This window comes from Monodelphis domestica, chromosome 3 (genome assembly GCF_027887165.1).
Source record: "Monodelphis domestica isolate mMonDom1 chromosome 3, mMonDom1.pri, whole genome shotgun sequence".
In the NCBI taxonomy this organism is placed as follows: Eukaryota; Metazoa; Chordata; class Mammalia; order Didelphimorphia; family Didelphidae; genus Monodelphis; species Monodelphis domestica.
The window spans coordinates 102,627,919-102,650,296 of NC_077229.1; the positions used below are offsets into that span (position 1 = coordinate 102,627,919).

The 22,378-nt window shown below is 40.4% G+C and overlaps 1 protein-coding gene across 10 annotated transcripts in view; it reads left to right on the forward strand.

The window, feature by feature from the left end:
* The window catches only part of MROH1 (maestro heat like repeat family member 1), a 207,750-nt gene that overhangs the window by 158,156 nt on the left and 27,216 nt on the right, over positions 1 to 22,378 (forward strand). For all 10 annotated transcript variants that reach the window (XM_016432035.2, XM_007488756.3, XM_007488754.3 and 7 more), the window contains one exon: positions 16,227 to 16,364. In XM_016432035.2, the coding sequence (XP_016287521.1) occupies positions 16,227 to 16,364 (138 nt within the window). The remainder of the gene's footprint in view (positions 1 to 16,226; positions 16,365 to 22,378) is intronic.

A 22,378-nucleotide genomic window follows, 5' to 3' on the forward strand; every position in this document is an offset into this window, starting at 1 on the left:
AAGTGGGAATAGTGGTCGTGAGTAATCCCTGATTCTCCTTGTCTCTGTCCTTAGTGGGAATAAGATGGGTAGAGAGGTAGCTTGTAATAAATTTGGGTAAAGTGCCTAGGCCTTTCCTTTCTTCCTTGGCTTTGTCTTAGGGTAGAGATATGGTTTGGACTTCAGGCTGATTCTAGATCTGTAGTAGTAATTTTGTCATCATCAGGAACCTCGAGGTACCCAACAAATTGAAAACCAGGCTTAGCTTCATCCATCCATGTAAAAGGTACTTAATAAAATAATGGTTGGATTGAACTCTAGAAATGTGACAATATTGTCTGGATCACAAGTATTTACTTCTGAAAGAACTTTCCTTCTTTGGAAGTTTTATGTAGAAGGATGGAATGGGGAATATGGGTCAAAGGACTCTTGAAGTTCTGCTCAGATGCAGTGACCTTTCAAGGTACCTTCATTCTCTGAAATATTCTTATTCCTAAAAACCAACCAAGGAGGTCAAAGCCCTAGTGGACATTTGAGTATAAAATTGGTAGAATGGTTTCCAAACCTTTGAGTGGGATAGTGCAAGGTCCCTGGGGAGCCAAAACTAGCATGGATTTGTTAAGAAGTCCAAGAGGCCCTTGCAGCAGTCAGAGAACATTCATGGGCAGTGCCCAGGGTTGTTGCCTTGTAGTCCAGGTCAGAAAGGAAGATGGTACCTACTGATCCTTTAGGGAGGTGACCCTACTTGTGGATAAGAACTTCCCATTCTTTCTTAAACAAGGTAATTCCTGACTTGCCATGTACCAAGTTTTCCTTGTTGAACCATGGTATCTTTCATATTTAAAGGGCTTTATTGAGATTTAAGGCATTTCCACGGAAGTTAGCTCATCAGTATTGCCGAAAACAAAAAGCTTTTAGCATGGCTATATTTTACTTTCCTCTAAGGAACATGATTATCTTGAGATTCTCGGTGCCAGGGAGGAACAAAAGGAGAGTTCAAAGAGAAGAAGGGAGAGAGTAAAGGGAAAGAGAAGAAGGGGTGAGCCAATTCTTTTGACATGTGTTAGGATATCTGTACCTCCAAGCTTCCTTGTGGACCTGGAATTTGCTTGAATTCCCTTCCCTCCCTAATGAACTCTGCTTTTGGAAATTTCTTTTTTTCATACTAACCCGAGGCCCCAAGGAGGCAGCCTTTGCTATCTGTTGTCATCAAAGGATCATCATCTTGATCCTTTTCAGGAATTTTCTTGTCATTGGTCTTTTTTTTTTAATTTTTAAATATTTTTCCATGTTTACATGATTCATTTTTTCCTTCCCCTCTTCCCTCTCCCCTCCCAGAGCCAACAAGTAATTCTACTGGGTTGTACAAATGTTATCACTTGATACCTATTTCCATATTATTCAACTTGGCATTGGTCTTGACAGCCCAGCTCCAGTTTTTAATTGTGACCTGCCTGATACCTGTGGGGACTAGAGGTATTGTTCCATTGTCCAGTCAGGACTGAAATCTTAAGTATCAGTTTGGCATGGCTTGTGTTGGTTTTAGAGATAGACCCAGGGATTGATTATGACTTCTGTATAATAGGACCAGGCCTCCTACAGAGAGCCCTTCAGTTCTCAACTAACAAAATGACATCTGTCCTTCTCTCCAACATTGTCTACCTGCCACTTCTTTTTTTTCCCTTTTAAATATTATTTTATTAGGTCATTTTCAAACATTATTCATTGGAAACAAAGATCATTTTTTTCCCGCCACCCCTCCCATTGCCAGCGTGTGATTCTTCTGGGTATCACATGTGTCCTTGATCTGAACCCATTTCCCTGTTGTTGGTATTTGCATTTAGAGTGTTCATTTAGAGTCTCTCCTCAATCATATCCCCTCAACCCCTGTAGTTAAGCAGTTACCTTTCCTCGTTGTTTTTACTCCCACCGTTTCTACCTGCCACTTCTTGAAGTGGCCCCACATACTTTACTCTATGGTGCTGCCATCTCCTCAGCAGCATCTTCTGAGTAGTAAGAAGAATGACCAGAGGTAGGATTAAGACGTTGGCTAGAAATAAAAACTGAACTGCAGGAAACAAATGGGAAGCCTCCTCCCTTCCCTCAATTTTATTAGTGGTCTCATTCTCTTTTGAGAGGCTTTCCATGCCAGGTCTGGGATGACCAACACCAACGTGAGGCTAATAAATGTCAGGGGATCTCTCCAACTATAGCTGCCATGCCTCCTATAGAGTCCAAAACAGATTTAGCACTATGGTGTGTATGACAAGCAAATCAACCCGTACTCCACAGATGGTACTAGAAGAGAGTACCCAGAACCTCTGTCTCAGTCTGCCAAGAAAGTTTCCCTTCTTCTCCCACTTGAAGAATTTTAGTCATCTTCAGCCTCCTGGCCTACAAGGCCCCCCTGGTCCAGAAGTGGCTTTCAGCCCAAAGGGGCTGGTACAACCTGTCCGATCAGCCAATGGGTGGTGCTTTAAGTCTGGGCAGCTGCCACTGCAGCCTCAGCTCACCCAGTCCTCAGGATTATCTCATAAACTTTATTTATAGGAAGCCTATCTGCCAGAACCTTCTAGGCACCTCACAAAACAAATGGAAAATATGAAAGGGGACAGAGACAGCGCTAAGGCTGAGCAGGAGGGTTCAGTCCTGGAACTCAGAGTAGCAGCCCACTTTAGAAGAACAGTAGCCTAAGATAGCCTAGAGCAGTGATGGCAAACCTTTTAGAGACCCTGTGCTCAAACTGCAACCCTCATGCACATGGGAAACAGCCTCCCCTCCCCCCCTTACCCCCCCATACAGGGGAAGGAGGAAGCACTCTCATTGGGCTACCAGCAGAGGGGCAGGGTTGGTGAAGAATGTCTTAGGCTCAAGGAGAAGGAGAAGGGTGCACTCCTCCTCTCCCCATCCCAGCACCTGTACCATAGGTTCCCTACCCCTTCATACTTTGGAGGTTGGCAACCTACAGTGAAAGCTGTGCTGGGGAGAGAAGGAGCACCCCCATTGAACAGCCTAGCTTTGGCTATTGACATGACCACTATGTCAGCCTAAGGATCCTAAGACTCAGTTCTAAGGAAAAGAGGGGCCTACACATCACTGTGGGAGAAGTATTTTTAGGGATGGATGGAGTACTCTGTCCACTTCATTAATATTATATTTTATAATGCAGCAAGATCTTAGCAGTGTTAAAAGTGAATGCTATGAAATCATACTCTTAGAAATAAGTATCTTTTAAGGGGGACAACCCTGGGGGCTAAGAAAGGGAAAAGAAGTAGAAACACTGATCTAAATTGCTAATGGATTCCTAAGCCAAAAATGAGTTTTATCACTTTAAATTTGGTGTAGCTAACCAAAATTTAAAGTGATAGGCTCTGTTTTTAACTTGGAAAGCTGCCACTAATTCAGATGGTGACTTTTCCAGCCAAAAAGCTGTAATGGATGGAAGCAAGTTATTTTGCTGGATAGGAAAGCTGCTATCTGATTAGGATTTTATTCAGGCCACATGTTCAATAAAATGGAAAAGCCACCACTGCCCATGTCCTCAAAGAAAGAACTTTAGTAAACTAGGTGTCCTCTTTCTCTTTACATTATCTGAATGGAGATAACCTAGCATCAGATAGAATTTTTTTTTTGTTCTCCTAATTTCAGTAATGCATTTTACTTTATTTGGTCTAATTCTGTGTGTCTTTAGAATTGGCCATCACAAGGGGACAGCTGGGTAGCTCAGTGAATTGAGAGCCAGGCCTAGAGACGGGAGATCCTAGGTTCAAATCTGGCCTCAGACACTTCTCAGCTGTGTGACCCTGGGCAAGTCATTTAACTCCCACTGTCTAGCCCTTACCACTCTTCTGCCTTGGAATCAAGATGGAAGTAAGGGTTTAAAAAAAAAAAAAAGAATTGGCTATCACAGCTATGTTGTCCCACCCAGGCAGGTGGCCTGGCTGGTCTTTGAATAGTACTAGAGGAGAGACTTTTCTTTTGCTTCCAATGGTTTTCTGTACTGGCTTTGTTGCTTCCTAGCTCTCTGTGAAGAACCTAGCCAGACCCCAAACCAACCAAACGTGAAAAACATTTAAAGGCACTTGAAACAACTATTTGTCACCCAGGGAAAACAATTCTGGAGCTGGCAAATAACATCTTGACCACTAGGAATATTGAATGTTGTTTAGAAGCAGAAGGCCTCCCCAGTAGAATGTTTGACCCAATTCAGTCTAAGGTTCTAGACATCATGTGCTTAGGGGAAGTTCTTCACTAACTTGAATGAATCAGCCTTTCAGTGACATCTTCTTACTCCTAATCAACTTTCCACTTTCTCCCAGGTTGAAAAAGAGCTTGTGATCCATGCATGACTACTGATCATATGGACATTTTCTTTCTTTCTTTTTTTTTTGCCTCCCTTCAGGAGGCCTTTCTAGATTTCGGTATTTCTAGGATTCATTAACCCTTTCTTCTCCACTGAGAGAGAGATATTTCCCACATGAAAGAGAACCAAGACCCCTGTTTAGCTTTTGACTTGACTTACCCCAGTTAATTTTTCCTGTTTCCATAGGCTATTTGTTACATAATCTTCCCCTTCATATCTCTCTATCATTTTACCAAGTCCCTATAAAGAAGTGCAAAGTAAAAACTTATTCATTGCTTTGTGAATCCTGCCCATAAGTTATTGAAGACTGAAGATATTGTTCTGGAGGGACTCAGTGGTCACTAATTTCCAGCTGTGGGACACTGTAGAGAAAGGAAACTTAGAAGGAATGGCATCAGTACCCTATATTTCTTCAGGGACTTCTTCCCTTTTCCAGTTTGTAACTGGTGCTGGGAAGGGGGAAGGGTAGAAGTGATTGAGACAGAAGGGCCAGGAAGACTTGGGACCTTCCTTTTGTCTGTGTAGGGACCTAAAGTATGGTGAGGGAGCTAACATAGTCATAGGCCTGTTTCTCCAAGGCTCCCTTTGTGCTCTGCATCATCTGGAGATCCTCAGAATTGGTTTCAAATGGAAAGAAATGTGATACAGGCTTCAGAAAGACTTTTTTTTTCTACTTCACCCTTCTTTGCTTCATGCTGCAGGTGTGATTTCAGAGTGTTTGTACAGGAAGGGGTAGTAAGGGGGAAGGGGGGTGAGGTTTGGGTGGGAGGCGCCAGCCTAGGGGTTATGGTAGGGCTGGAACCCAGTGCCCAGCTATGCCAGCACTAACTCTCATCTGCTGCCCTCTATGCAAACAGGCGATGCTGGATTCCTCACCCCGACATCATTGCTGATTAATAGGGGAAAATAGTTTATCCAAAGTAGAGAAAAATGCATAGCCTCTAACTTCCAGACTTGCCCCCAGGAGATGGTTACAATATCAAAGTAATTTCCTGTAGGACTTTTGAGTTAGAAGGCTTTTGTGGTTCCTAATGCCAGAGAGAAACCGTGAAGGTAAATAGGATAGCTTGGCTAAGAGCAATTCTGGAAGCCCTTGGCTTTTGTTGGAAAGGGAAGAAGCGCCTGTGGGACACTGTGGAGAAAGGGAACTTAGAGGAGGAATGACGTTCATGATCTACAAGCAAGTGTTCTCAACCAGCCAGCATCTTTCCAGCCTGGAGAGAAAGGGATGGGCATATAGCAATTGGGGCAGCAGATGAGCCCAGTGGTATTCCCCAGCTCCCTAAATTCAGTGGGCATTCTTCTGGCCCTGAGGCCAACTGCCCAGAAAATAGGAGTATTGGAAGTCATATTCCCACCTCCTCCCCCCAAAACCCCAAAACAAACATACTGATGGGAAGGGGGCCTGAGTTCCCAGTCAGCCTTACTACATTGTTAGTCAATTTTTTTTCCTTTTTCCTTATAGTCAATGTGGTCTTTTGAATTCTAGATCTTGCCCTTCCCTAGCCACCCTTTCCCAGCCTCCCCTTGTTCCCACTCTTGGTCTTTTCCCTGGCCCCTTCAATTCCCTTAACTTTCAGTCCCTTCCCAGCCTTTTTCTCTTTGTATTCACTTGCTGTATTTTCCCCACCCCAACTCCTTTTCCCATCCCACTGCCCTAAGGCATTCCTTTTCTCCATTATTCTCCCAAAGCATTGCCTTTCCTCTCTCTAATTTACCTAACTGATCACATTACCCCCTTTCCCCCTATGTCCTACTCTTCTGATTTAGTGACCTTCATGCCCTCCAGCCTGGACTTTTAACTCTGGACCCCTTCTTTTAGTTCTTGGTGGCTTTCAGGTCCCACAATTTCCCTAGAGCCCAAATGTGGAGACCTTTTCCTCTTACAAGAATCCCTCACTTCATTTCCCTTCTCTAATCCTGCTCTCACTTTCCTTCCCGCTCCCAGATTTATAGACTTTTCTCCTCCCTAGACTCAAGGATTTCTACAAATTGAATGCAAGAAATATCCCTGAATCCTTACCCATTAACTGTCTACTCTTAACTCTCCATTCCATTGTACGCCACAAAAAAGACTACTCTACCCTGGCTCTGGATATTTCTCTTCTCTTACGCCTGCTCCTCTAGCTCAGCCTTACCTTGGTTGTGATAACACTAAACTGAATGGGACCTGCTTCTGAGGGTTAGGTTTGGGTGGAAGATGGGTTATTAATCTAGGAAACCCAGTTGGGCCCCAAAGAAACTTTGACATCTTGGAGTTCTGTGGAATAAAAAGGAATGGCTTAATGTTCAGAGGATTGCAAACTCCCTGAGGACAGGAGCTATCTCATGTTTGTATTTGTAATATCAGTTCTTAGTACAGTGTCTAACATAGTGGGAAAGAAGTTAATAAAAACAAATTGATTAGTCGAAGAATGAGACTCCCTCAGGCTCCAGTGGCTGAAACATTGAACTGATCTAGTTGTCATTTCTAGGGGGAAAGTCTGAGAAAGAATGAAATACAGAACAAGAAGAAAGGCAACTTTGGTTTGGGAGCCCCATGACAAGTGGGTCAGGCTAGAGGAGATGTACTTTTCTGGGCAGCAATCTCAGGCTGATATCTCTAAAAACTGTTTCTCAGAGGGCGGTGGGGTGAGCAGGGCAGGTTGTAGTGCTTGCTTTAACTATGACATGTTTGGTACCTGGGAAACCTCAGTAGTGTCCAGATATCTAAGATTGAGCTTCTAAGAGTTTTTGCTGTGAATGCTAAAGCAGATCCATCCGATGTGCCCCTCATCTCAACAGTACAGGTGCTTAAGTGTCCAATGAAAGAGATCTGGAAGGTCAGCCAGGTCTGGCCCTGTTCATGCCTAGGAAAGGGAGAAAGAAAAGGTGGCTCAAAGGTGAGATAGTCATCTATCTGATGTTCCCATCCTAAAACAGACTGGGATAGGGAGGAGAGAAAATAGGTTCTGTAGCTAGTCCTAGAGGAGTTTGGGGTGGGGAGGTACCCAGGTGCCATCTTATCCCCTAGCAGTAAAAACTGAAGGCAGCTGGAAGGGATGTAAGAGGAGGAGGAGAGAGTACTTTGGACTGGAAGGGGGCCATAGCAGCTTGGTTGGGCTAAACAAAGTTAGCTCAGAAGTGTTCCCCACACATGGCACAGAAGGTGCTAAAGGAGCAGAGCTGGGCGGCCCAGTGTGCTTTATGGAACAATTAAAATTAACAGTCCAGATGTTGGGCTTAGCCAAGTGGAATGAGATGGGAGCTTGGATTAGAAAGCTGGAGTGGCCAGGAAATTTCCTCGAGGCAGCTGGAGACCCATGCAGCCAGAAGGCCTGGCCTTGGTACCACCCACCAAGTAGTGCCCCCACCCTCATCTGATTTATCTTTATGGTCATAGTCAAAGTTCTTCACTTTCCTGTCCTATGGAAGCCCTAAGACATCAGAATTAGATGAACAACTTGAGACGTTGGTTTTTATCAGAGGGAGATGCAGGCTTTAGTTTTATTCGTAGCAGGGAACTTCTGTGTCCCCCTCACTCTCATGTTTCCTTTCATTTATGTATTAATCCAGTTCAACAGATATTTACTAAATACATATATACACTGCTTTTCACTAGAAGATACAAGTAGGAATAAAATAGTCTCTGCCCTGAAAAGCATCTGAAGTTTATTAGGAGATAAGACTTGGATAGAATTTCCTCTAATAGGTGGTAGGATGTAATGAGGGACATGAGAGGTCCCACAAAGTTCTCTAATAGTTTAATGGAGGGAGGAATCACTTTTGGCTAGGAGTAAATGACATTTGAATGAGCCTTGAAAAATAGGTAGGATTTTGACAGTGTTATGGTGGGGAAGGACATTCCAGACAGAGGAAATAGCATTAGGAAAGGAAGAAAGTTGGGAAAATGCCCAGTTTGTTTAAGGAGTACAATGGAAAGAACACTGGAGTTTGTGAGTTTAAATCTGAGTTCTGCTACTAACTAGCTGCTTAACTATAGGTAAGTCACTTAGCCTTTCTGAGATAAAATAAGAATATTACCATTAATGGAAATAATAATAGTCTCTTATTTCACAATGCGGTTGTGAGAATTGCTCTTTGTAAACTTAAATTTCTATATTGAATATGATTTAATTATTATGGAATCATAGGTTCTTAGAGTTGGGGATCATGTAGTCCACCTTTTATTTCAAGCTTCTTTAAGTTAAAATGTGTTTATGCATGCACTTGAGAAAAAAATATTGTGGCTCTAACTCAAGGCTGGAGTTGGGAACCCTCAGAATTATCTTTGGTTCCCCATCTACTCTTATCTCACTTAAATCCTGGAAATTCTACTTTTGAGATTTCCCTAGAATATATTCCTTCCCTTTTGGTCCCACTGCCATCACTACTCTCATCTCTTGCCTGAATTATTTTTTAAATAGCCTCCTTTCTGATATCCCTGCCACCAGTTCAGTTTTTCTTTTTCTTTTTAATAAATTAAGTATTTTCCCCCAATCAACAAAATTGTGCCTTTTCTCCCTTGCATTTTCATCTCTCTATGAGAAGATGGATAGCATGTTTCAACATTAGTGTCCTTGGTCATTTTGCTGATCAGAGCAACTAAATTGACTTTATAATATTGTTGTCTTTGTAAATTGCTCTCCTGGTTCTGCTTGCTTCACCCTGCATCAGTTCATACAGGTCTTCCCAAGTTTCTCCAATATCATCCCCTTCATTATTTCTTATAGGATGATGATATTCCATCACCTTTATATTCCATAACTTGTTCAACTATTCTGAATTAATGGATGCCTCCTCAGTTTACAATTCTTTACCATTTCAAAAAGAGCTATAAGGTTTTTTAACATTTAGTTAGAATTTGTTTTCTTCTTCCCTTAGCCTACCCTCCTCTTATTCCCTCTTTTCCTCTTCCCCTCCTATTTCTCTGTTAGTGCAATGTATTTCTGTATAAACATGTATGTATGTGTTCTTCCCTTCTTTGCCTTTATGAGGCCACGAAGTAGCAGAGCAGATAGAATGCTGGGCCTGGAGTTAGGAAGGGTGAGTGATCCTAAGCAAGTTACTTAACCTCAGTCTGCTTCAGCTTCTTCATCTGAAAAATATGGATAATAACAGCATCTACCTTCTAGGGTTGTTGTGAGGATCAAATGAGATAGTATTCATAAAGTGGTTAGCACAATACTTGGCATATGGTAAGTGCTGTATTCCCTTCCCTTCCAGACTTTGACCAGCTCAGATGAGAGTGAGGTTCAAGTAGCAGCTGCTCCCCTTATCTCTTCCTCCTTGTTTGTATAGTTTTCTACTTGTAAACTTGGTTTTCCCTAACCTTCCCCTCCCTTTACGCTCTAGTGAATTCTACTTTCCTACCTTTCCATTCTTCTTTTAAGATCATTGGTAAAACCATTCCCAGACCTTCAAATTAAATTTCCTCTGTGATCCATGATGATTATAGGGTTCAGAGGGGAGCATGTGCATATCATCTCATATTAGAATATAAATAATTTGTCCTTCCTTTGTTCCTTATTATTGTTCATTAATGCTTATCTTTTAATTTTTCTCTTCACTACAGTGTTTGTACTTCAAAATTTTTATGTAACTGATTATTTTATTAAGAATGTTGGGAAAATCCTTTGTTTCATTAAAGGTCTTAATTTTTCCCTTGTTGCATTATATTGTTTTGCTGGGTAAGTTATTCTTGGCTATAAGCTCATATCATATCTAAGCTCTCCATTTCTTTGTCATTATGTGTACTCCTGACTGTGTCTCTTTAGGCCCTGAATTCTTTTTTTTTTTGACTGCTTATAGTTTTGTCTTTAGATATGCAAATTTTAGATTTTAACTGTGATGTTCCAGGAATTTTCATTTTAGAGTTTCTTCCAGGAGGAGAGCAATGGATTAAATGTTTTTCTACTTGGCACTCAAGTTTTAAGGGGGCCAGTTTTTCTTTTATGATTTTTAAAAAAATAGGATGTCTAGGCTTGAGTCACAGAGACCTAGGATTGTCGCTGTGTTAGTTGGAAGATGGTATGCTTTGATCTGCATAAGACTCTTAACAGTTCTTTCTTTGGCTGTGGATAGCATTTTTTATCATGAGTCCTTTGGCATTAACTTGGAACCTTGTTTTGTTAACAATCATTTATTAAGCACTTAATATATGCCAGGCACTGTGTTAAGCACTGGGAATCCAAAGAAAAGCAAAAGCATGAGGTGTTCTCATTCTAGCAGAGGAAACAACATATAAATTAATAGTTACAGACAAGCAAGCTTTAGAGAGTGTGGGCAGAAAGCAATCTGAGAGGGGAAGGCACCAGCAACTGAGAGTCCTGCAGAAGGTGCAATTTGAACAGAATCTTGAAGGAATCCAGAGAAACTAATAAGCAGAGGAGAGAGTGGTCTGAGTGTTCTAGCCTGTGAGACAGCCAAAGAAAAAGCCCAGAAACAGGTGATTGAATGTTATTTGTCAGGAGCAGCAAGTAAGCCAGTGTCACAGGATTATAGTCTGGAGGGTTATAAAGTATGAGGGAGAGTTAAAAGGTAGGAAGGAGCCATGTTATGAAGAGTTTTAAATACTAAAGAAAGGAATATATATATATATATATATATTTGATTCTGGAAGCAATAGAATAGAAAATCACTAGTAGGTGCTGACATGTTAAGACAAAGACTTTAGAAAATCAGCTTGGTGGTTAAGCTGGAAGATGGATAAGAGTAGGGAGAAACTTGAGTCACAGAGACCTAGGATTGTGGCTGTGTTAGTTGAGAGAAAGTGATACATACAAAAGATTTTGTGAAAGTAGACATGAAATTTAGAAATAGATTATGTGCTATCAGAGTTGTAGGCCTGGGTGAGTGGGGAAATAGTGATGCTCTCAGTAGTAATAGGAAAGTTCAGAAGAGGGAGGTTTTGTGGGAAAAATAATGAGTTGTGTTTTAGACATATTGATATATATTTAGGTACATGTAGACATATCAGTGTATTTAGACATATGATATATCTACAGGACATCCATTTAGAGATATCTAAAAAACAGTTGATAATGCATATAAAACTAGCTCAAGAGAAGGACTAAGCTTGGATATACAGTTCTGGGTATCATCTGTGTGCAGATAATTGTACCCATGGGACCTGATACAATTGTCAAATGATTATAGTATAAAATGAAAAAAGAAGCAGGCCAACCACTAAGCCTTTTTATAATCAGTAAGAAAATAGCAGGGTCTTTGTATTCTCTCTAATTTTAGTCAGTTGTTTGACTTTTTTATATAACCTACTACAAAGAGTTCTTTATGAAAGCTTCCTTGCTCGCTTCTCATATTTTCATCAAGAATAGCCTTGATATTCACATAAATTAGTGATGGTAAACCTATGGCACGGGTGCCAGAGGTGGCATGCAGCGCACTCTCTGTGGGCACATGGCCATGGTGCACCCTCCCCCCTGCCCCCCACTAGAAAGGAGAGGGACTCTGGCAAAGCTGCTCCCCTCCCCCTCTCCACTGTACCTGATAACATTTTTTCACATCCCCTACCCCTCTGCCCAGCAGCCAATGGGAGTACACAAGGGGTAAAGTGTGTGGCTCACAGGCAGCAGAGCTGGAGGGGAGCAGAACACACAGGCTACTCCCCTTCCTCTCTCCTGAGGATGTTTCTCACTTCACCTGCCAAGTAGCTGATTGGGAGCACTTTCTCCCTGCCCTGTGTTGGGGTAAGGGGAGGATGAGGTAGTCAGTCACTTGGCCTGAGGGTGGGTAGAGAGTGAGGCGGAGCCTGGCACCCTATCTCTAAAAGGTTTGCTATCACTGACATAGATCATTCTTGTTAAGAGTTTATAAAGACAGTATACATGGATCCGAAGTTCATGGTATTTTCTTGTTTGCCTTTGTTGAGTATTACTATTGTCTGTGTTTTTTTCTGTCCTTAAGATCATTTTACAGATAAGGAAACTAAAAGATTTTGTGATTTTTAGGTGTTTTCTTGTTAACAGTTGCTATGTTCTTTTGGCTTCCTGCTGTGGCAACTGTTTTACACCAGCCAAACATTTATACGAAATGTGATAATCAAAGTATATATCTTTCTTTTTTCCATTTTTTACTTTTTGATTGTTTGAACAGGTTAGGTTTAAGTTGTTGATTTTTCTTAATGTCATCTTTAATCTTTTTTCTAATTTGATGTTGGTCTTGACCATTGCTCTTTACTAGTCTTTGAGCTGATTATAAAGAGAATACTGAGCCTAGTACAGTTTCCAAATAAATATTTTCTTTTCTTTAAAATAGAGTCAGTTTCTTTTTTGTGTGATTTCTCTTCAGTCCAGATATTCCTCATGCCTCCCTTCTCATCTCTGACTTCTGACTTCTCTAGTTTTCTTCAAGACCCAGAAAAAATCCTGTCTTCTGCAAGAAGCCTCTCTCAGTTCTTAATTCTCATGCCTTCCTTCTGCTGATTATTTCCTGTTTATCCTATAGATAGCTTGTTTATACATACTTGTTTGCCTGTTATCTCCCTATTAGATAGTAAGCTCTTCCACAAAAGGGACTGGGTTTTGCCTTTCTTTGTATCCCAGCACTTAGCACACTACTTGGCACATAATAGACACCTAATAAAGACTGATTGGCTCACTGACTAAAGCATTGCTGGCATGCTAGAATCTGCCATAACATTTACTGTTTTCATTTAGTTTTAAATTCTGAGCTTAATTTCAGCTATAAAATGAGCATTTCCATATGTATAGTAGAACAGAAAGAAAAAGTTGCACATAAAGCTGCATCTCTTATGTACAGACAAGGGTTTTTTTAGTATACAATTCAGCATGTTACTTTCAAAGCTATCCAGCTTTTCCACCATTTCTCTTGACCCTCAGTAGCTTTTAAGGACCCTGAGACACCTCCAGTGTTTAGGACATAACCTAGGTAATTATGCTTTTATAAATAAAGAGATGTAGTTCTTTATTAAAATAACAAAGACAACTTCAAATTGATCACATATTATTTAGGACAAAAATTTAATTAATATAATATTAAAATGCCATATGCTAAAATGCTTTTCTCATTAAAGTTCAACTGTCAATCATTGCTTGATTTGAATTCTAGTTTTATCCCAGAGATTGAGTAAACAATTTCATACAGTTCTTAAGTTTTCCTCCAAAGCCTTGGGGGAAGGGGAAGGAAATGGTATTTAAAAAAAAATACATTTCAGACTTACGGTAATCAATTTTAGCAATTTGACCTCCAAACCACCTTACCTAAGGTTTTCCATTTTCTTTAACATGTTGTTATCAAGAAAAGGTGATGGTCTCCTATTGCTGTGCCTTTGATAAGTCTATGAGCCAAGCTTCATTTCTGGACTGAGCACTCACACTGTCATTGCTGCTGACAAAGTTCTCTCAATGCATAGCTAGTTGGCATTGACAGCAGGGAGCACACAGCTGTTATGAAGCTTTTTTTTTTTAACAGGAATTCCAATCTAACATTTGTTAACTTTCCTGGGTCATCATTCCTCACTCATTTTAGATTCTCTCTCCTTTTGTCACTGGACATCTTAGTCTACCAATTTCCCATTCATTCTCTAGAACTCAATCCCTGCTTAGTCCCAAGCCTTGATGAGCATAGCCCTGAATTGTCATTTCCAGCTGTTCTGGGGGGTGGGGTGGGGGTGGGGCCTTCAGTAGAACCTACAGAGGAGTGAGGCCCCACAATTAGATCTTACTCTCCAAGGACTCTGCATTCTCTTTCTCCTTCTTTCCCTCCCTCCTTTTCTCCCTCTCTTTCTCTCTTTTCCCTTAGTACTTATTGTATGTTTAGCTTCTATGGGTTTCAGTTTCCAGGGTGAAACATAAGGACTTTTCACCAGAATCCTCTGCCTCCTTCAGACCTTTGTGTGACTTAGATCTACCCTTGTCTGCTCAGGGCTTCCCATTTTCAGCTTCCTGCTTGTCTTCATGAAACATCCCTTCCCCAACTTGGTTCTCCCCTAATTTAGAACCCTATATTCATTGCCCTTCTTGATGCGAAACTAGAGAATCACTCACTCATTCCTGCATGTATCAGAGAATTGACACTGGGAATTCATATGACTCTAGCTTTTCCTTTTACCTCATGAACAAGTCATATAATAGGGCTTTGTAGATACATGCTTTTCTAGGCTAAATTTTGGCTGGGATATAGATTGATTTTGAATATCTTCTCTCTAAACTTGATAGATTTCTTTCTTCTTATTTAGCTTTGTATCAATATATGTATCCTTTTCCCTCCTAAAAGTCTCTTTATTCCTTCAGATGAAGGGACAAGGAAGTAACTTAAGAAACAGATGTGAAGTTGGAAATTGCAAGGAGGCAGATAATTTCAGCTTGACAAAGAGAAAAACTTCCTAACAATTTTAATTGTCCTAAAGTGAAATGGGCTGCTTCAGGAGTAGGGAGTTCCCTGTCACTTTAAGCAGAGACTGGATAACCATCTCTCAGAAACAATTGAGTGGGGATTTCTGTTTGAGTACAGTTGGGACTAGGTGACCCTTGAGAGGGGAGGGGTCATGTGGTGTAGTGGGGAATGTGTTAGGTTTGGAGTTAAGAGAGATCTGAATTGAATCTCTCTTCTGACACCTCCTTGCTAGATGACCATGGGCAAGTCAGTAATCCCTCTGAGCCTTAGTTATTACCTCATCTGTAAGATGAGGATAATAATACCTGTAGTACTTCCCATGTAATAATGAGGATCAAATAGAATATAAAGTGCTTTGTAAACTATGTTGTTATTCAGGCATTTCAGTTGTGTCCCAACTCTTTGTGACTCCATTTGGGGTTTCCTTGGCAAAGGTACTGAAAGAGTTTATAATTTACTTCTCTAGTTCATTTTACAGATGAGGAAACTTAGGCAAGGGGGATTAAGTGACTTGCCTAGGGTCACACAACTAGTAAGTATCTGAGGCTAGATTTGAATTGAGGTTTTCTTGACTTCAGGCCCAGTGTTCTAGCCACTGTACCACCTAGCTGCCCCTTACAAACTATAAAATGCTATATAAATGCCTATTGTCAATATTATTTATTCTAGGTATAAGATCTTGAAATGGTTGTTTATCCCCAAACACCTCCCTTCCCTTGAGAGACAGACAGACAGACAGACAGACAGACAGACACACACACATACACATACACACACACACCTCTATTTTGAAGGATTGGCAAAATTGGGCTTTAACTGGCTAGATGCATAGCAACTTACTTTGCCATTTGTGTGATGGATCCTTTCCAATTCATTTTCTTTCACTCAGTAGTTTAAATTCTGGACATGCGGGGGAGGGAGGGTCAGAGAAGATTTCACACACTGGGCTGCAGTTGTTTGAAGAACACCAATGTATTCTTGCATGGTGGACCATATAAATGTATGTGCAGAAGTATGAGTGTGGATCAGTTTACATGTTCAGCGATATGTCTCTGTAAGGTCATGTGCAGGCATTTCCTAATCTTGGGGTGGTGGCCAAATATCAGTAACAAGCCCAATATTCTATGAACTTGCAGGTGTAGAGATAAGAACATATAACTTTAGATATAGTTTTTCCCCAGTCAGTGAAAGAAGATTAATCCATAAGTCCTATTTATTTGAGTCTGACAGTATAATGTTCCACCTGATATGGACTCTGTACTGGTGGAGGGTGACTTCTTCCAACCACAGATGTGCTATCTATCTCGGCAAACCCTTTGTCAAGGTGGCTTTAGTTACATATAGAGGCCTCTGTGTACCTCCAGGTACATCCCTCCAGTAACTCATTTGGGCCTTAGGTTTCATCTTGCTGCTAGGCTCTGATAACCAGAGGAAAGGAATAGAAAGAAAGGTTCTTCTAAAACTACACAGGGGAGAGAAAAGGCTGTCCTTGGGACAGGACAAGTAGACAAATCATGTTTCTATCTAGTTGTGCTGTGGAGACACTGCAGGCCATGCTGTCCCGTGGAGGAAGTGGGGAAGTCATCACATGCATGGGTCTGGAAGGAGGCTGGGAGCTGATGAAGACATCTGAAGGCCATGAAGAAGGAGTTACTCTTCTTGCCAGGTAAGGCGGGACACAGAGGGGAAGAGGTGGTTTTATGCTTGTTGTCCCACTTGGCCCCCATCTTGGTCAATGATAACTATCTCCCCATCCTAACCCTGTCCTCTTTCTGATCTTTGGTCACATTCCTAGAATCAGAAAAACTTAGTGTTGTAAGGGACAATTTTAAAGATCATCTGGTTGTCCTTGACTAGGTGATTGGCAGCACTCATTTCTGAGTTTTACAGATCAAATGGTTTTCATAGCAAAACCTTGGGCCCTTTATAGGTGGTAAACAGTCTCATTTCCCTAACAGGGTTCTAGACAGAATATATATAGTTAAACAAAATTTGTGCCAAGTAGAACTGGCAATAGTGACAGAAGGAATTTCTTCTACCCCATGCTTGCATTAGGCTTTCTTGGGGTTATGGGGACACTAAAAGCCAGTTCCCCTATTCTCTTCACTCACATATCTTTGCCGGATAATTCCAAGAGAATGGACCACTCTATCATACCACCCAAACTTAGAATTCCTGGTAATAGATGAATGAATTCAGAGATATCCATCAGGACCAGGGCTCTTGTATAAAGGCCAGCTCTTTGAGGGCTTATCATGACAATTTCTCCAAAGCAGTATTTGGATGGTCTGAATATGCTCCCTTTGGAAGTCAGAATTAGCAGGTAATGAATGAGAAGGAAAGAGACAAGTTAGAAATAATAATAATTTAAAAAATAAATTTAAAAATAGAAGAAAATAAGTCCAGAGGAGTTGTCTTCCCTTTGCTCTGACAATCTAGGGGCCAGTGGGCCCAGGGTACAGTTGCAACCATAACAAGCATTTACTCAGAATCATGCCCTGTGCTTGGGGCTAGAAGTACAGATACAAAAGTGAGACAAACTCTTATCTGAAGTTCTCTTCCTTTATCTTTCCTTCCTTTCTCAGCCAAATTCCTAGAAAAAGCAGTCTTCATTTGCTGCCTCCCCTTCCTCTTCTCTCCTTCCCCCCCACCCCCCTTCAATCCAGTTCTGACTGGCACCCAACCTTATTTGCCAAATCAGACAGCCTTTTCTCAGTATTTGTGCTTCTTGACCTTTCTGCCATATTTGACACTGCTGACCACACACTCCTATGGGATATCCCCTCCTCTCTAGGTTTTTGTAACTCCTGGTTTTTTTTCCTTTGTTGGCTTATCATCCATGAGGCACACACTTTAACTGTGGATATTTCCAAAGGTTCTCTCTCTAATCTTTTCTGTTTCTCTCTCTAACTTAATCAGCTCCCATGATGAGACAAGACAGGGAGACCAATTATGTGGCTGTTAACATCTCTATGCAGATGACCAGCAGATCTGTATATGCAACTGCAGTGATTCTCAAGAACTTTATTCCTGAATAACTAATAATGTATTGGAGAGTTTCAAACTGGATGATCCTAAGACATCTCAAACTCAACATGAAAACTGAACTCTGATCATTCTTCCCCTCAAACCCTTCCCTCTCCCAAATTCCCCTTATTTCTACTGAAGGCACCACTATATTTCTAGTCTCCCCATTTTATAATGCAGCATCTTCCTTGATTCCTCTCCCTTAACTCTATAAATTCAGTCTGTTGCCAAGTCCTTAATGTTTCTACCTTCATAACATCTCATAGTAGACCTTTTCATCCACTTACTCTACCTTCTTAGTGTAGGCCTCTCATCACTTTTTACCTACATTGTTGCAACAGCCCCTTAATTGTTCTCCTAGCCTAATCTCAGAATTTTAGTCTATCCTACACACTTACCAAAGTAATTATCCTTAAACATATTATATAACATAACCATATGAATCCTCAGCTCAGTCAATTCCCATGACTTCTGTTGATTCTAGGATAAAACTGAAGTTCTCTATTTAGCTTTTGAAGCCCTTCACAATCTACCCCCAACTCATCTTTCTAGCCTCATTGGGCATCACTGCCACCCCTCCTGCATTTTACAATTCAGCCAAATTAGCCATTATTCCTCACACAGGACTCAATGCTTCCCATTTCTAAGACTTGGTACTTGCTGTTCCCCAAAGCCATTATTTCTCCCTCAGGTGCTAGTGCTTTTCTTCCCAAACCACTCTATTTTATTTTTTACATATTTATTTTTATTCATGTTATAGTTCTGCTGTATTGGGTTATATGTGTGTACATATATATGTCCCATTCTGTGTGTTTGCATCACCAGTGCCTAGTACAGTGCCTATTACATAGTAGGCTCCTAATAAATTTTTTGTAGATTGAAGCTCCAGAGGCACTGTAGTATGTTCATAGATAAGTACATACAGGCCAAATGCAATGTAAATACTAATTTTTTTTAAATCCTCACCTTCCATCTTGGAATCAATACTGTGTACTGGTCCAAGGCAGAAGAATGGTAAGGGCTAGGCAATGGGGGTCAGGTGACTTGCCCAGTGTCACATAGCTGGGAAGTGTCTGAGGCCAGATTTGAACCCAGGACCTCCCATCTCTAGGTCTGGTTCTCAATCCACTGAGCCACCCGGGCTGCCCCAATACCAAGTAATTTTTGAGGATATGAGTGGAGCACTAGCGATTGGAGAAAACAGCCTCTTGAAAGGAGATGGCACTTTTGCTGAGCCTTGAAAGAAGCTTGGCATTCCCAGAACAGGAAGCAGGGAGGAAGAGTGCTCCTGACAAAGAGAGATAACCTGTGCAAAGGTTGTATACAGGGAACCACAAGTAGGCCAATTTGGTTGAAAGAAAGTGAATGAAGGGAGAGTGATATATAATAAACCTGGAAAGATAGGCAGCTCCAGATTGTGAAGGACTTTAAATGTCAAAGAAAGGGTCTGTATTTCATCTTAGAGGCAAAAGGGGACCCTGGAGTTTCTTGAAGTGGGGAAGTCACATGGTCAGACCTGTGATTTAGGAATATAAAATTAGCAGTTGTATGGAGGATGGATTGTAAAGAGGGGAGACTAGATTCCTGGAGATTAATTAGGAGGCTCTTTCTATTGTTCAGGTGAAAATCGATGAGTGGTCTTGAGAGGAACAGTATGCAAGGGCACGGATCCACCAGATTAAGTAATTGTTTGAATTTAGAGGTTAGGTCAAAGATGCCTTCCAGGCTGTGTCCATAGTGACTTAGAAGAATTGTGGTTCCCTCTCTAGAATAGAAACGTTAGGAAAGGGAGTGGAGAAAAGGTAATGAGCAATATTTGGGACATATTGAGTTTGAGATCCTAATGGGGTACTCAAATGAAGATGCCAAGCAGGTAAATTAAAATGCAGAACTAGAACTCAGAAGAGAGACTAGGGCTAGATGTATAGATTTGGGAGTCATCTACATAGGAAGGAAGGAAACATTTATTAAGTACCAATTGTTTATCAGACATTGTAATAACGATTTTACAAATCTTATTTTGTCCTCACAAAAACTCTGGAAGGTAGAGAGGCTCTCATTATCCTTACTGTACAGTATAAGGAAGGTGAGGTAGACCAAAATAAATTACTTGCCCAAGGTTATTCAGCTAGTGTCTGATGCCAGATTTTAATTCATAGCTTTCTAGCAGCCTGTATCTGTTGCTCCACCTAGCTACCTCTAGAGATGATAGATGAACTTAATGGAAATTTATGAAATCTCACCAAAAGAAAGGATGTGAAGAGAAGATCCCAGAGATGGCAGCCCTGGGGTATGCCCACACAAAGAAAGAAGGACATAAGTAATAATCTTGCAAAGGAAATCTAGAAGGATTGGTCCAAAAGATGAGGAAAGAACTATAACAAAAAAGTAGCACAGAAATTAACAAGCATTTATTAGGCACCTACTGTACTAGTAGGTACTGGGGATACCAAAAAAAAACAAAACAAAACAATCTCTGCCCACAAGGAACTTACATTCTAATGGGGGAAGACAAGAGAATGGCAGAAATATAAAGCGAATAAATACAAATATATACAGAGTAATGAAATACAAGGTAGTTAGGAAGGAAGTCACTAGCAGTTAAAAGAATCGGGAATGTCTTCATGCAGAAGGATGCTGCTTGAGTTATCTTACAGAAAGAGAGAAACTGAGGCCAAAAGTAAGGAGGAAGTGCCTTCCAGGGAAAAACTTATGCCAAGACACAGAGACAGGTGATATATATGTATATTATATTAGTGTATAAGTATTGTGTGTGAGGAACATAGAAATCTAGCTTGGTTGAATTAAAGAGTTCAGGAGAGTAAGTAATATTCATCAAGGCTAGAAATACAAGGCAAGGCCAAATTGTAGTTGATTGAGGAAAGAGGAGAGAATATTCAGAAGGAGGGGATAGTCAACAGAGCCAAACACTGCAAAGAGGTCAAGAAGGATGAGGGCTGAGAAATGACTTTTGGATTTGGCAATAAAGAATGAAGTTTCAGTCCATTGGTATGGATGAAAGCAAGACTTCAAAGGGTTGGGAACTGAGTGGGCAAGAAGGAAGTAGAAGCAACAGGTGTTGGGGGCTGTATTGGGGTGATTTCAAGTGTGCAATTGGGGAACTCCAGATAAGTGGCCTCAATTTTTTTCAGTGAAGTTTGAGGTAAAGCCTTCTAAGAGGAAGAAGGTGGTAGAGTACATGGTTTGTGAAAAAGTTTGGAACATTAGCTGTGGAGAGAGAGAAGAGAGTATCAGTCAAGGAATGGCAAAATAATTATTATGGAATAGTGAAGACTTAGTTGAAAGTGAATAATATATTTGAAGGGGAACCAGTCAGCATACTTAGTTGTAAGATTTCCTCCATCATTATAGGAGCAGGGAAAAAGAAAGTGGATGATGGGCACAATCCAAGTTTGAGTTTTAGAAAAGAATGAGTGGTAATAGGATCAGGAGGCAAGGATAAAGAGAACAATGTGAAGTTAACTAACAAAATACCTTAAGGGAAAGAAAATGATACCAGATCAGAGTGATGGCCTGGAAAAACAGGGAAGAGTAGAATGACTGGAAGTTAGAGGAGTAAAGCACAGGGAGAGGTGGAAGGATGAGGAGAAAGAATTTATTATTTTTTTAGTTAAAATTTTTACATGATTCATGATTTCTCCTTCCCCTCACCCCTCCCCCCTTCCAGAGTTGACGAGCAATTCCACTGGATTATACATACATATATATATTATCCCTCAAACCCTATCATTTTTTAAAAGAGTAATCCTTTAAAACCAAAATCCCAAATCACATATTCGTATAAACAATTGATAAATCATATGTTTTCTTTTGGATTTGGAGAGCAGTGATAAAAAAGAAACATATCAAACTATATTATAGCAAACTTTCTGCAGTACAAAGAATTGCAAAGAAAGTAGATTCCATCAGTTGGGGAATAGCTAAGCAACTATGGTATATGAATGTAACTGAATATTATATTATCAGAAATGACAAATATTATTAAAAATAAAAAGAATCAGGGAAAGACATGAACTGAGGGAAAGTGAAGGAATCAGAAGAAAATATACACAAAGCTATAATGTAAAAAGAATTAATACAAAACAATAAAAAACTAATATTGCCAAATTACAAAGGACATATTTGTTCTCAAAGTCAATAATAATGGATAAACATTTATTAAGCACCTACTATGTGCCGAGCCCTGTGTTAATCCTGGGAAAATTCCTTTCCCTTCTCCTTTGGAACATTGCAAATTTTTTTTCAATATAGTGATGAATTTTGCAGATTTTTTTCTTCGTGTTTTTGAAAAAAAATTTTTTTTAATGAAACAGCTCTCTGGAAGAATACAGGAAAAGGGACACAAAAAATTCAGGCAATACAAAAATAAAAGATATCCATCAAAATTCATTCAGAAAAAGACCTGAGGATTTTAGAGAATTTGAGATTAAATATGAGTCAGTAACATAGCACAGCAGCCCAAAAATCTAGGGCCATTTTGGACTTCATCAGTGGAGATATAATATCTAGACATTCAAGACCTGGTGCCATGTTTGGGGAAGGATATTGACAAGCCAGAGCAAACACCAACCAGAGCAACTAAGGTGGAAAAAGGACCAAAAAGCATGCAATATATGTAAGAGCACTTTTTTT